General features: G+C 43.8%; 1 protein-coding gene across 3 annotated transcripts in view; it reads right to left on the bottom strand.

The window, feature by feature from the left end:
• Window positions 1-12,138, bottom strand: part of LOC129338434 (signal transducer and activator of transcription 5B) — a 62,634-nt gene that overhangs the window by 9,283 nt on the left and 41,213 nt on the right. For 2 of the 3 annotated variants that reach the window (XM_054992671.1, XM_054992673.1), the window contains exons 2-10: window positions 10,353-10,492; window positions 7,084-7,240; window positions 6,840-6,929; window positions 6,495-6,669; window positions 5,700-5,830; window positions 5,442-5,593; window positions 2,971-3,126; window positions 1,710-1,889; window positions 493-580 (exon numbers count right to left, since the gene is read on the bottom strand). In XM_054992671.1, coding sequence (XP_054848646.1) covers window positions 493-580; window positions 1,710-1,889; window positions 2,971-3,126; window positions 5,442-5,593; window positions 5,700-5,830; window positions 6,495-6,669; window positions 6,840-6,929; window positions 7,084-7,240; window positions 10,353-10,480 — 1,257 coding nt within the window. In that variant the 5' untranslated portion in view covers window positions 10,481-10,492. Of the gene's footprint in view, window positions 1-492; window positions 581-1,709; window positions 1,890-2,970; window positions 3,127-5,441; window positions 5,594-5,699; window positions 5,831-6,494; window positions 6,670-6,839; window positions 6,930-7,083; window positions 7,241-10,348; window positions 10,493-12,138 lie in introns of all 3 variants that reach the window. The other variant, XM_054992672.1, reaches the window with a different exon arrangement.

The following is a 12,138-nucleotide window of genomic DNA, read 5'->3' as shown; positions in this document are numbered from 1 at the left end:
GGCACAGGGAGGGGGGAGAGAGGAGAGATTGTTAAGGGCCCGGAAGAAATATGAACTACTTGGGGTGCAGGGGTATGCTTAAGTGGAGGCCATATATGTTTGAATTCAAATATACCATCAGGCCAATTTGCTGAAGGAAAAATAGTTTGCACAATTTGGTCTGTCTGGAGATTTTTTTTGTGCACATTTGAAGGACTTCTATTAAGGACTGTGGCAGTAAAAGTTCGAAGGAGCCATGTACATCATTGATGGAAGAGCAAAGAAATGGAAGAGGGGATGAAAGACAAAAAAGGATACAAAGATGCCCCCGCACCTCACTAGAGGCTCCACCCAGTTCCCTGCCTTTTAGAGATGCTTCTGCACTCCCACACATGATGGAGCTTTCCTCTGAAAACCAGGAGGAATAGTAATATGCTTTTTAGCAGGAAAAGAAGCAGAATGTGGAACTGGAGTAACAAGGGTAGGAATTCATATTGGCATCTCATCTCTCACCATATTGCGGAAGTGAGCACTCAGTGTTCCAGTTGCCTGGTGATATTCCATCACACAGCAGTTGTTCAAGATATCGCCACTGCTCTCGCTGCCAAAAGGAAAACAATAGTAGTTAGCAGAACTGATGCTATACCACAGATTTAGAATCTTCCTACTGAAGTTCATCAGGTGCAGAACTAAAGTAGAATTGATCCACTGAATTCTTGTTCATGCTTTAACAAAAAGCTCACTTTATTAATTTAGAGTTCACTAACTATTCTAACTGCCCTGACTTGGATAGCCCAGGTGAGCCTGATCTTGTTAGATCTCAGAAGTAAGCAGGGTTGGCCTTGGTTAGTAACTGGATACGAGACTTCCAATGAAGACCAGGGTTTCAGAGGCAGACAACGGCAAACCACCTCTGTTAGTCTCTTGCCATGAAAACCCCATCAGGGGTGTGTGTGTGTCATAAGTCAGCTATGACTTGAGGGCACTCTCCTCCACCATCAATTATTCTAACCAAAGAGATGTGTGTGTGTAGACTATAATTAATTAGGGGTTTTATCTTATCAGCCTTTCAATGGTCTGCTTCTGTTTTATGGATAGTTTTTATGCTCCTAGGTAATGACTTGTTTTTTTAATGGCTTGCTTTTTGTTTATACCGTGGTTCTTCATTGTAAGCCACCTTGAGCAGCTTTCTGAAACAGCATAGAAATATTCTAAATAAATAAACATAACTTGGCTTTTTTCTTTGGTGCCCTGCCTGCCAGCCCCAACAAGACTCTGGATAAATGGCAACGACGTCCTGGAATGTTCATCAGCATTCTTAATTCCTCAGGAGCAAGTTGAGAACACTAATATAATGCAGCTATTGTGCAGAACCAGAAAAGTCAGCTTTACTGGAAGAAAAACTCACACAGGTTAGGAGCTATGTGCTGTGAGCAGGAAGGGAGAATGTCAAGCAAGCTTTGGAAATTGTGGAGACCAAAGGCTGAACCAAAGCCTGCATGCCTCTTGGTTCTTTTACCTCTTGTACAAAACACTGAAAACACATTTACCTATGGCTCCTGTGAGGGTATTGCTCTCCAAGTATAACTGCTAATTTCTTTCTCCTTCTAGTTTAACAGAATTGGACTAACATCTCATTTTGTCATTTAGTTCTCACAGCCCTCTCTGGCTCGGTCACTCCTCTTCCCAGCCACATGCAATACACAGGGGTGTGGGGGTGAGTAACATACTTGCGGGTGCTCTCATTCTTGAGCAGGGCTTTGGCCTGCTGCTCACTGATGATGGTGGCCTTCACCTGTGGGGGGTTCATGTGCACATTTAACTTTCCGCCGACCAGCAGCCTCACTGTGGCTGCAAACTTGGTCTGGGTTTTCAGCACTTGGGGAGGCTGCTTTTCAATAATGAAGGTGCTACAGCAGGAGGGAAAGGGAGAGAAACAGAAGACGCCATTAGCACACAGAGAGATGGTTAAGTAATACCCTTGATGTAACTAGTTGTCACCACTCAGAATTTCCAAGTTCTTCCATTATGGTTCTGGAAACAGTGCTGAAATTCACAAAGGCCCCTTTGCATGAGACAGGAAAAGAGGGTCTGGAGCTCTCTAGGTTTAACACTATAACATTAGAAGGGGAGCTGCATGTCTGCAAAGAGTGTGGCTTGGATCTTATCAACAAGTTCAGCGTGCTAGGTAGTTTCGGCCCCAGAGTTTGCACAAGATGGTTGGTTTTCAATAAGACTTTGTGAAATGGAAGAGCTGACAGAAGAGAAAGCAAGGTTTGCGGCAGAGTGTAACTACCATTTGTAGGCAGAACATGTTCATAAGATCCAAGCCTGTTTCTTCTGAAGGAGACCATGAATACAAACACTAATGCCCCACACTGAGTCAAAATACCTGATTAACTAGCACGTGTCATCCTGGCTTAAAGAGAGACTTGGATTTCTTCAGTCACTACAATCTCGAATAGCTCCACACTTTTTTGGAAATTTTAACTGGCTGTTCTTAATATGTATTATCAGACTTGTACCAATATCAGTTAATTTTAACTTCAACTACTTGCCTGTTTGTTCAAACCTTTGACCTCCCTCACCATCCAGTATGTGTAACTACTAATTCTGTTGATTTATGACTGGATTCACTCCTGCCCGTTCTGCATAAATTCCTCCTTTCCCCCCTTACATTCAAAATTTACACTTCAAGGCTCATAGTATAATTCACAGCAAGTCCTGATTCCTCCACCCCAACCTGCCCCATAAAAATTTCCCAGTACACTTTTCCAGTACGTATCTATCGAAATACCTGGCCTGTCCAGATTTGCCAGAATGAAATCTATGCCTGCAACTGGATCTGCGTACTGTTGATCAAATATCTATTTTCTAGTACATTTCAAATAAACATGCCTTTCTGTTTGTTAACAGATGGATGATCTGCAAATCTGCCACCCATCCTCAGACTCTTATTTCAGCAAGGATGCCCCACCCCAGACCAATTACCTAGTGACCAGGGCAGAAATAATGTCAGTGACAGTGCTGTTGAGCTCTGCCAGCATCTCCTCAATAGGTCCAGGAATGGGTAGCTGTTGGCACAGGTGTTCGGCACGACGTACTTGCTGCCGATTCTGGCAGATTATCTCGGCCAGCTTCTCACACCTGGGGAGAGAAGAGGTAGTCAGGAAGCCATGGAGGAGACATGGCTAACCCAGAGGGCATCTCCCAGTTAAGGTCAGGAGGCTGCCCAAACATCCTCGCTATATCCTTGTTTGTGGTAAGAGTGCACATGTACATGAGGGCACCACAAACAAAAAGTGTGGATCAACAGGCACTACTTTCAGCTACCACTACAAAACAGGCTCCCAGGAATAGTGCTGGAGCACCATAAGGCCCTGGTGTGTGCAAACACCCAAAGCAGTGGAGAGTTTATTCCCTAGCTCACAGTTTCTTGCCTTCAAAGATCACAAGCCCTCTCAAACACCATTACTGCAATCTTGCCTGGATTTAGGGCTGATTCCACACTAGCCTTTTAGTGTGGAAACTGCAGCAATGAATCCATGGACAATTCAAACGATACAGTAGTTAGTCCATTACATAGCAGTATTTTCTGTTCGGCTTCCATCTTGTTTTCGTTTTAAACAAAACAAATTAAAATTGCAGCACTAAGCTGTCCCATGTAGCCGCTCAAAATCCAACTGAGGCTTCTTAGGGTTCCGGTCTCTTTAAAATGTTGTCTCTTATTGGCTTAATTAACTATTTCTGGTTCTTTGGGGTGTTCATAAATCAATTGTAAATTGCCTGCTCTTGCTTTCTTGGGGAGGGATGGTGCTTACATAGGGGGTTTGCACTTTTAGTCAGCCAAAACCATATTAAAAAGAAACTGGTAGTGGTAGTGGAAAGTGCCGTAAACTTGTAGCCAACTTATGGTAATCCTGTTGAGTTGTCAATGCAAGAGACGGTGGTGAGCCATTGCCTGCCTCTGCGTAGCAACAATGGACCTTCTTGGCAGTCTCCCATCCAAGTACTAAACAGGGATGACCCTGCACAGGTTCCAGAGATTGGCCTAGCCTTGACCATCCAGGTCAGGGCAAAAAATAAATTACAATCATTATTTTGTAAGTATAAAATAGAAAAGGGGTGAATGCTGAAAGCCACTGTGGGGAAAAAAGTGGGGAATAAATTAAATTTTTTTTTAAAATGATGAGCAATTACTTTGGCTGGCTACAAAGTGAAAACCAGTACTTCAGCCTGAGTGCCTATTCATGAGTGTCAAGAGAGTCGGCCAGCTGGGAGCAAAGAGGAAGTAATCAGGCTGAAAACAAGGTAAAATGCAATGAGAGATGGGATCTTTTCTGAAAGAGATTTATGAATAGAGCTGTATTAGGGTGAGGGTTTTTTTAAAAGAAAAAAAACCTCTTATGAAATTGGAATGAAGTATGCTAAGATCATATAAGGTACAGTAGTTGGCAGTACTCTCTTGCTCTGGTGTATTTGCAAAGTTGCTTGTAGAAACTTAAAAGTGCAATCCTAAGCAGAATTACACCTTCTAAGCCCACCGACTTCAAGAGACTTAGGATGTAAATCTCTTTTGAATGGCAATGTAAAGCATTTATTCTTTAATATTACATAAATATGACAATTATTAAAATAATTGTATATGCTAACTGAATTATAAATTATGTATTTTCTGTTGTTGAATCAACTAAATAGACATGGGCGGTTTTCCATGCCTTAAACATTTCTGGAAATTTTACATTTCTTAGTGGAGTGCCCTTTTTCAGTTCTGCTGAAAGTAGAAAAAGGATTCTTTTAAGCAGTGCTAAAAGATTCCAGCATGGTACCACCCTAGGCTCCAGCTGGCTCACCCATATCCAACACCAGCTAGGGCAGGATACTAAGTAAGCTGCGCACTAATGCTATATTGTAATAATGCTATAAAAAGAAACAGTAAAAGGACCCTTCCAAATTATTTTATATATTAACTGCATGCCACTATAATTGTGTTTTTATTTGATTACCTGATTGTGGTTGCAGTTTATTTTTATGGACGATGTTGTAAAGGCCAACTGCTGAATCAACAATAAATGTAACCTGAATCTGAGTTAGCACTGGGACTGCAGGATAGAAAACGAGACAGTGATGGATGTTATTACACTGAGCACAAAAACTCTGTGGCCTTATATGCATGCTGATTATGATAAGGTACAAGATGGAGATCTGAAGTTCTTCACAGGAAACATCTGAGAAGGCAGAAGAACCCAGCTTGGTTCAGGCAATTCCAGTGGGGTAGCCGTGTTAGTGAAGTGAGCTCTGGCTCACAAAAGCTCATACTGGAATGAATGCTGTAAGTCTTTACAGGTGCTACTGGACTTCCTTTTTATCAGTTCAGACGCAAAGGGTGCAAGTAAGCTGAGAGACCCCCCCGCCCCTTCTTTCACCCTCAATTCCATTCCCACCACACCGTTGCTACCTACCAGGCTTGCAGACCATCTAAAGGGCCCTCAGGGGGCCCACCGTTCCCTGCCAGCTGTTGCCGCCTCTTCCACTGGATCAGCTCATCATCCAGGATGATCGTCTGCTGTTTGCGGAGGAGGGCCAACGTCTGCTGGTGCTTTTCAGCCAGCTCCTGGAGGAGGAGGAGGAAGAGGAGATGGGGAGTTAGACGGGAAGCAGCATGAGGTTAAACAGAGAGAGGGAAAAGGGAATGAGGAGCTGGGGCTGGCAGTGCTCACCACACGATACTGCTGCAGTGTCTGGGCTTCCCGGTGCAGCCATGCTTCCAACGAGGCCTTCTTCTGTTGCAAAGTGGGCTCGCGGGCCATGCGCTCCTGGGGGTTCAGCTGTGAAAGCTGAGTAAACTGGGCTGGTGGGGGAGAAGAGAGCATCAAGCCCCACTTTGGCAACGTAAGAGGCCTCTTACACCCATTTATGCCAGAAGGGGGTGCCTTCTGTCCATCTCTGAGCTACTCATCAGAGTTCTTGAAGAGATCAGCATAGCTAAGGGTGCAGCATATTTAGAAAATCTGTATGGCGCCTACTTGAGGCAGTTTAGAACTAGAACAATCAAACAAAATCTACTGTGACAATAAAACAAGCAAACAAAACAAGCCAAGTAGAATAAATAAATAAGGGTCAATTAAAAAATCCCAGCCAATTAAAGAAGCCAAGTCATAAAAACAAACAACGCAATCTGAAATGATATTGATAAAACAGTCCCCAGGCTAGGTGCAGACAATGAAATAACCAAAAGGAAACATGTTAGTCAAAAGTAAAGAGAAATGTTCTAGGGTGGCACCTGAAAGGAAGTAAAGTATGCACAGGTAAGCCTTAGGGAGAGGGCATTCCACAGGAGAAATGCCACCATGGAAAAAGCCCTGCCTCTCGTAACCACCTGCCTTACCTCTGCAGGTGGAGGTAGAGAGAGCAGTGAATGAAGAAGAGGATCTTAACTGGCAGGTTGGACAATGCAAGAGGGGGAAGACTGCATACTTTCTCCTTTGCCTCACCTGTCTCGCTCTGACACACACCTTGCAGGCGAAGGCTCTCTTGGTACTGGATGATGAAGTATTCTTGAGTCTGCTGAAGCTTCTTCAGCTGGTTCTCGGTATCCTGAGTGACCAGGCGCAACTCCTCAAAGGTCTGGTTGATCTGCAGGTGCTTCTGGGAGAGGGCATCAGCCAGGCTGCTAACTTGGGAGGGGCTCTGAGGAAATGGGCAGGAAAGAGGAACAACAACAAGGTGGAACTAACTATCAGGAGTATGGGTCAATGGCCAAGGAGCCACCTCCTGGCAGATCTGAATAAGCTTACAGGCAGCAGGAAAAAAATTCATGTAGATGCTTCCACCCTTCCCAAGTGATACGCCATACTCACATCTGTGGCCTCTCGCACCAGGCGCTGTTCATGGTAGAGGATGTGTCGGATACAGCGCACCAGCTCCATAGGGCAACGCTCATACGTGTTCTGTGCAGAAAGAAAGAACAAATTACCTGAGACTTCAGGGGCAGGGAAACTGGGGAGGAGTAGCCCTCATGAAGAACCACCTGCATAACATCCATCCTGTCTCCCAAATTGCTACCTCTTTCCCTCCCTCCCTGCTGCTGCTGCTGGCACCCACCTGCAGCTGAGTGGCATAGTGGCCCAGCTTGATCTTCAGAAGGAAGCCATCCTCGCCCACCTGGTGGTCCGCCTTCTTCTGCAACTCCTGGATCAGCCCCTCCAGCAGCTGTGTGGCTTTGGTGCCCTCCTGGGGGTTGTCCATGTCGATGGAGTCCCTGCCAGTTGAGGGCACAGACCAAGTGCCTACATGTGAATTCCTAAAGGCAAGCCCTGCTTCTGCCCATGTGCATCATCCCAAAAGGAGATGGCAAGGGCAGCAAGCTTTGCCACCCTCTGACTTTCAAATGAGAGGCAGACACCCTGGATCACCCTATTAACAAATACATAAGTGCCCTAGTATGCTGTGCACATTAATCTGGAAGAACTACCAGCCCCTAGTTTCTTACAATTATTTGACTGAATTTAGAACGCAGGCCACTCATAGTCTGGCACCAAAAGTTCACCCTTTTATCACTGACAGGGAAGGCAACTCTGCTGGCATACAGATGTCACAGTAGATTTTGTCTCCTGTGGGTAGCCTAGCTTCATCTTTCCTTTGCAATGCAGAAGGTAGACATGTGTATCAGCAAATCAAATGCTGTGTTGTTAAGCGTGCTCACGCTTCCTGAAATTCAAGTGGGCTGCCTGCGTTTTTATTTTAAAAGTTGCATGTATGCGCATTGTTCATGAAAATGTAACATTCACCGAATATGTAACGTTCACTAGTTGCCTTTTTAAAGCCATAGAACAACAAGTATGTGAATTTTTTTTAAAAAAAGAAATACTCAAATCAGATAACACCATGTCAGATATAAGGTCAGGATCAGAGAACAAGTCACAAAACCAACTTTAATTCCTTTTGAGCTTCTGCCGAAATAACCAAGTTCTGCTGCCTGTATAGATATATCAACAAAAAGGCCATGAAGGCCTGCCTCGGGAGAAGCATGCCACACAGTGAAGGTGCCATAACTGAAAAGGCCCCATGCATTGTGCTCACCTGCCACTGGTTGCAAGGGAACACAGAATAAGGTTTCAGAAGTGGATCTGAACATTTGGTTCTTACTGAAAGAGACAGGTGGTTGTTGGAAGAATTCAGAGGTAGAGGCCCATTTTCACAGGGCCTTACACAGCCAGAGATGCCTACTCTAGAAGAAACAACACAACTAGAACCCAGTGACTAAGGAGTCAAAAATCAAAAATCAACAACCATATCTTGTGAAATTTACTAAATAAGCAAAGTGCAAAATGCAAAAAATACGTTTATTTCTGAGGTATTGACCTGCCGGGATGTTGTTCCTCAGATGGGGGGGATGAAAGGAAGAGTAATGTAAATAGGAGTTGCGGTCTGTTGGCTTCTTAAAGGGACGGACCCCTAAAGATGTTCCGTCACGTTTGTAAATGATGACATCCAAGAAGCTTATCTGCCGGAAGCTGCCCTGCCAGGTAAAAGAAATATTGGGATCCAAGGAGTTTAACCATGTAGCTAGGGGGGCTGCAGATGACCCACATTTCAAAATAATTAGAATGTCATCTATGAATCTCCTGTAAAAAATAATCTGATCCAATACATGATTGAAGTCTGAATTAAGAATAAGCTCTGACTCAAGGCGTGCCATATAGAGGTTGGCGATACTCGGGGCTGCAGAGCAGCCCATGGCAACTCCCTTTACCTGGTAGTAATATTGATTGTTGAATTTAAAATAGTTGTGTTCTAAAATGATATCCAGGAGGTTCAAAAGAAAAGGGGTGGAGGGATATTGGGAAACACGTTGATATAGAGCAGTCTCCACAACTTCACGTTTGGTAGAGCATTTCCTGCAGAACAATCATCGCTTTAAAGACCTCAAGATCTCTGTTTTGGGGACGATTGACACTACAGGAAGAGGGGACGGGGAGAAGGCACTCCTTAGGCAGGAAGTGTCCTGGATCTTTCATTTAAACAGCCTTGAACCTTATGGGTTAAATAATGAATTAGACTTATCGTGTTACGTTTAAAGGGAATCAACATCAGGTTTGCGGTACTGGAAGCTGCGGTTTGAGGTCTATTTATTATATTATGTAATATTGAATAACAATGTGTATCTGGGAAGTTTAGTTTTGTGATTTTTGGCGATTGTATGTGTGTATTGCTTTAAAATTGTAACACAGTGTGTATCTCTTTAAGTAATGTGAACCACTTAGTTCCAGTACCTATATTAAGTAGCGTGACTGGCAATTAGTCCCTACACGACATTGTTCGTAGATGAGACTTTGGGTCGAGTAAGAACTAGAAAATGAAGCATGTGGTGGTGACCAATAAGTTGCACATAACTTTATTGTATTAATTTTATTGTTATTAACTGTTATATATATATTTATTAAATGTTATATATATATATATTTATTAAATATTTATTAAATATTTATTATATATTTATTACAATGATTATGATTATACATATAATGATTACAGTCCAGTTGGATTACTAGCCTGATGAAGTGACCAACGAAACGGGTATTGGAAATTCTGCTGGCTGAAACCCGTAGCAGAGGAGGAGACCCAGCTTGGTGGCTGTGGAGGAACGCTGCCTGTCATCTTTCATTACCTCTGGAATACGCCATCTCCACTTGGGCTACTGTGCAACAGACTTTATGTTGACCCTGCCATTGTGCATATGAAATATTGGGTATTTCTGTTCTTCACTCCATTCTTGAGTTTTTGACTTATGATTTGTACTTCATTGACATGTTCATTGTTGTATTTTGCACTTTGCTTATTTAGTAAATTTCACAAGATATAGTTGTTGATTTTTGATTTTTGACTCCTTAGTCACTGGGTTCTAGTTGTGTTGTTCCTGTTCTGCCCCAGTGAGCCCATTGTGTAAGTTCTACTCTAGAAGAAAGGCATATTCTCTAAGAAAGCATACTCTCTAATAACTGCACACTGCCAAAAAAACAAAAAAAAACAAAAAGGAAAGTTTCCAGGAGCTTAAGAACCAGCAGGCACTGATAATGGTCTTCAATGACCAAAAGTCACAATTGCCAGCAGTTCCAGAAGCAGCATGGCAGGCAATGGAGGGATAATGAGCAAGCCCTTAAAAATCTGCGTCAGATCAGGGACACAAAGCAATCTGGAGGCACACAAAGCAAGCAGGCACCTTGCCTAGAAAACCAAGTCAGCTTGGGAGCAGGAAAGAGGAGGAACACTGGACTTGTAGAGTTCACTCTCTTTCTTGTGACGCTCATCCCGGCCTACCCAATCACAAGGCTGAAGGTGGCCCTGGAAGGCCAAACCTCACGCTCACCTACCATGGTTGGCTCTCAATCCACTGTGAAAGGTAATGGCGGACCTCGATGGGGAAGTGCTGTCCATAAAGGGCCTGCATCTGCCGCAGGGCATCCCCCTGCAGTTGCTGTGCTTGGATCCACACTGCCATGGCTCAGGACTGCTGCAAGGGACAGAGGGGAGGGGAGGGGAGAGAATGCAGCTTGTTAAAAGCAGAGGATTCCATCTATAGGCATGCACATTCTCAGCCTGTGTCTTCTTCAAAGACATCCCAGCTTTCCACCGCAGGAGATTCCCACTACGATAAAACCTGATATATTTATGATGCCCTCCCCATCTAACTTACCTGATAGATCTCAAGGGCAGACACATGGTGATACCTACATTGGTTTTTTTTTAATCCTGCCTTTCTCCCATCTTCCCTCAGCCTTGCAAACAAAGGATCATTAAGAAGGAATGAGGGGAGTGGGGAAGAATATGAGGCTCAGGTATTGCAGTGACTTCTCAACTTAAACATGTATAAATGCAGACTGGAAGAAAGAAGTTATTGCTTTGTCTTCCCACCCCAAAAATGGGCATTATAAATGACTGATAACTACAAAGTGAAGTGCTGAAATTCAAGAGAGCCTAGGAGCTTTTTTCAGGCTTGCCAGGGCTCCTGAGGCCCAGATGTCAAGAATGAAGGGCCCAGACCCTTGAAGCTTGGTTGGGTAGAGACAGATCCTAGTCTGCAGCACATGCTCACCTGGGGGCTCAAGGCTGTGCCTGGTGGGCCAGCAGCTAAGAGCCCAAATTCATTGGAGTTATGCAGAAAATAGCTTGCTCCTTTGCTTCTAGCAGCTCACCCAGAGATCTGTTTCCCCTGGAGACTAAAACCCTGAAATCCTGAAAGCTATGCTTTCCTGGAATCTATGCTCCCCAACTGGAGATGTCTATCCCATCCAACAGTGAAGGCTTAAATCAGCAAACTGTACTACATAACACAAAGTGCTTCTTTATCCCATAGAGCAGGTTGTGGTTTTTCATCACAGGGAGCAGGCTATGCTTGCTCACAAGGGTGAAAAACACTCTGCAAATCCTCAGGTACATTTTCCTGTTATGCATGCTCCTGCACTGGGTCCTTGCAATGAACATCTCTGGGCCAGAAAGGTGTTCAGAAAATGGCAAAGGTTTACTGATCATAAATGTTGCTGAGGAAAGACAAGAGGGAAGAGAAAATGGGAGTTACAGCCTCATGAGATTCCTCCCCCTCCCACAGCACAGTCGGGCAAAGTTGCAGGAAGAAACTTGAGTCTATGACTGATCTGCCGCAAAAAAATTTAAGTGACTTAGCTGAATTTTAGAAACTTTAATGGACTGTTTTAAACGTGCTGCAGCATACCATAATCCATGAACTTTCAGAACAATTCTTCCTTAATCAGTTTGGTCTTTACCGCATGAGAAGCTAGAACCTCAGACCTCTGTCATCATCCATTATGCATGGCAATAACAAGAATCGTTCAAGTCTCCAACATAGTCTCACACCCAGTTTATGATACCAGGCCTCTCTTTGCTCAATTCCTCCCTTTTCTCCCTCCAGTTCTGTAATTTTCTGCATTATAAATGAGGAAAATGATTTTTTCTTTCATTGTCTCTGAGGAAGTAAGCTCTGACTCACAAAAACTCATGCTGGAATAAATGCTTCTAGCCTTTAAGGTGTGACTGGACATCTGTTTCGTTTTGTGACAACAGACTAACATGGCTTTCACTTTGGAACTGAAATGTGATGCACCAGGATGCAAGCCTGCTTGAAGCAGAGGCCTTGGTTTG

This window comes from Eublepharis macularius, chromosome 12, assembly GCF_028583425.1.
Source record: "Eublepharis macularius isolate TG4126 chromosome 12, MPM_Emac_v1.0, whole genome shotgun sequence".
NCBI classification, from domain to species: domain Eukaryota; kingdom Metazoa; phylum Chordata; class Lepidosauria; order Squamata; family Eublepharidae; genus Eublepharis; species Eublepharis macularius.
The sequence above is the reverse complement of the archived record's forward strand: the minus strand, read 5'-3'. Positions and strand labels throughout refer to the sequence as shown.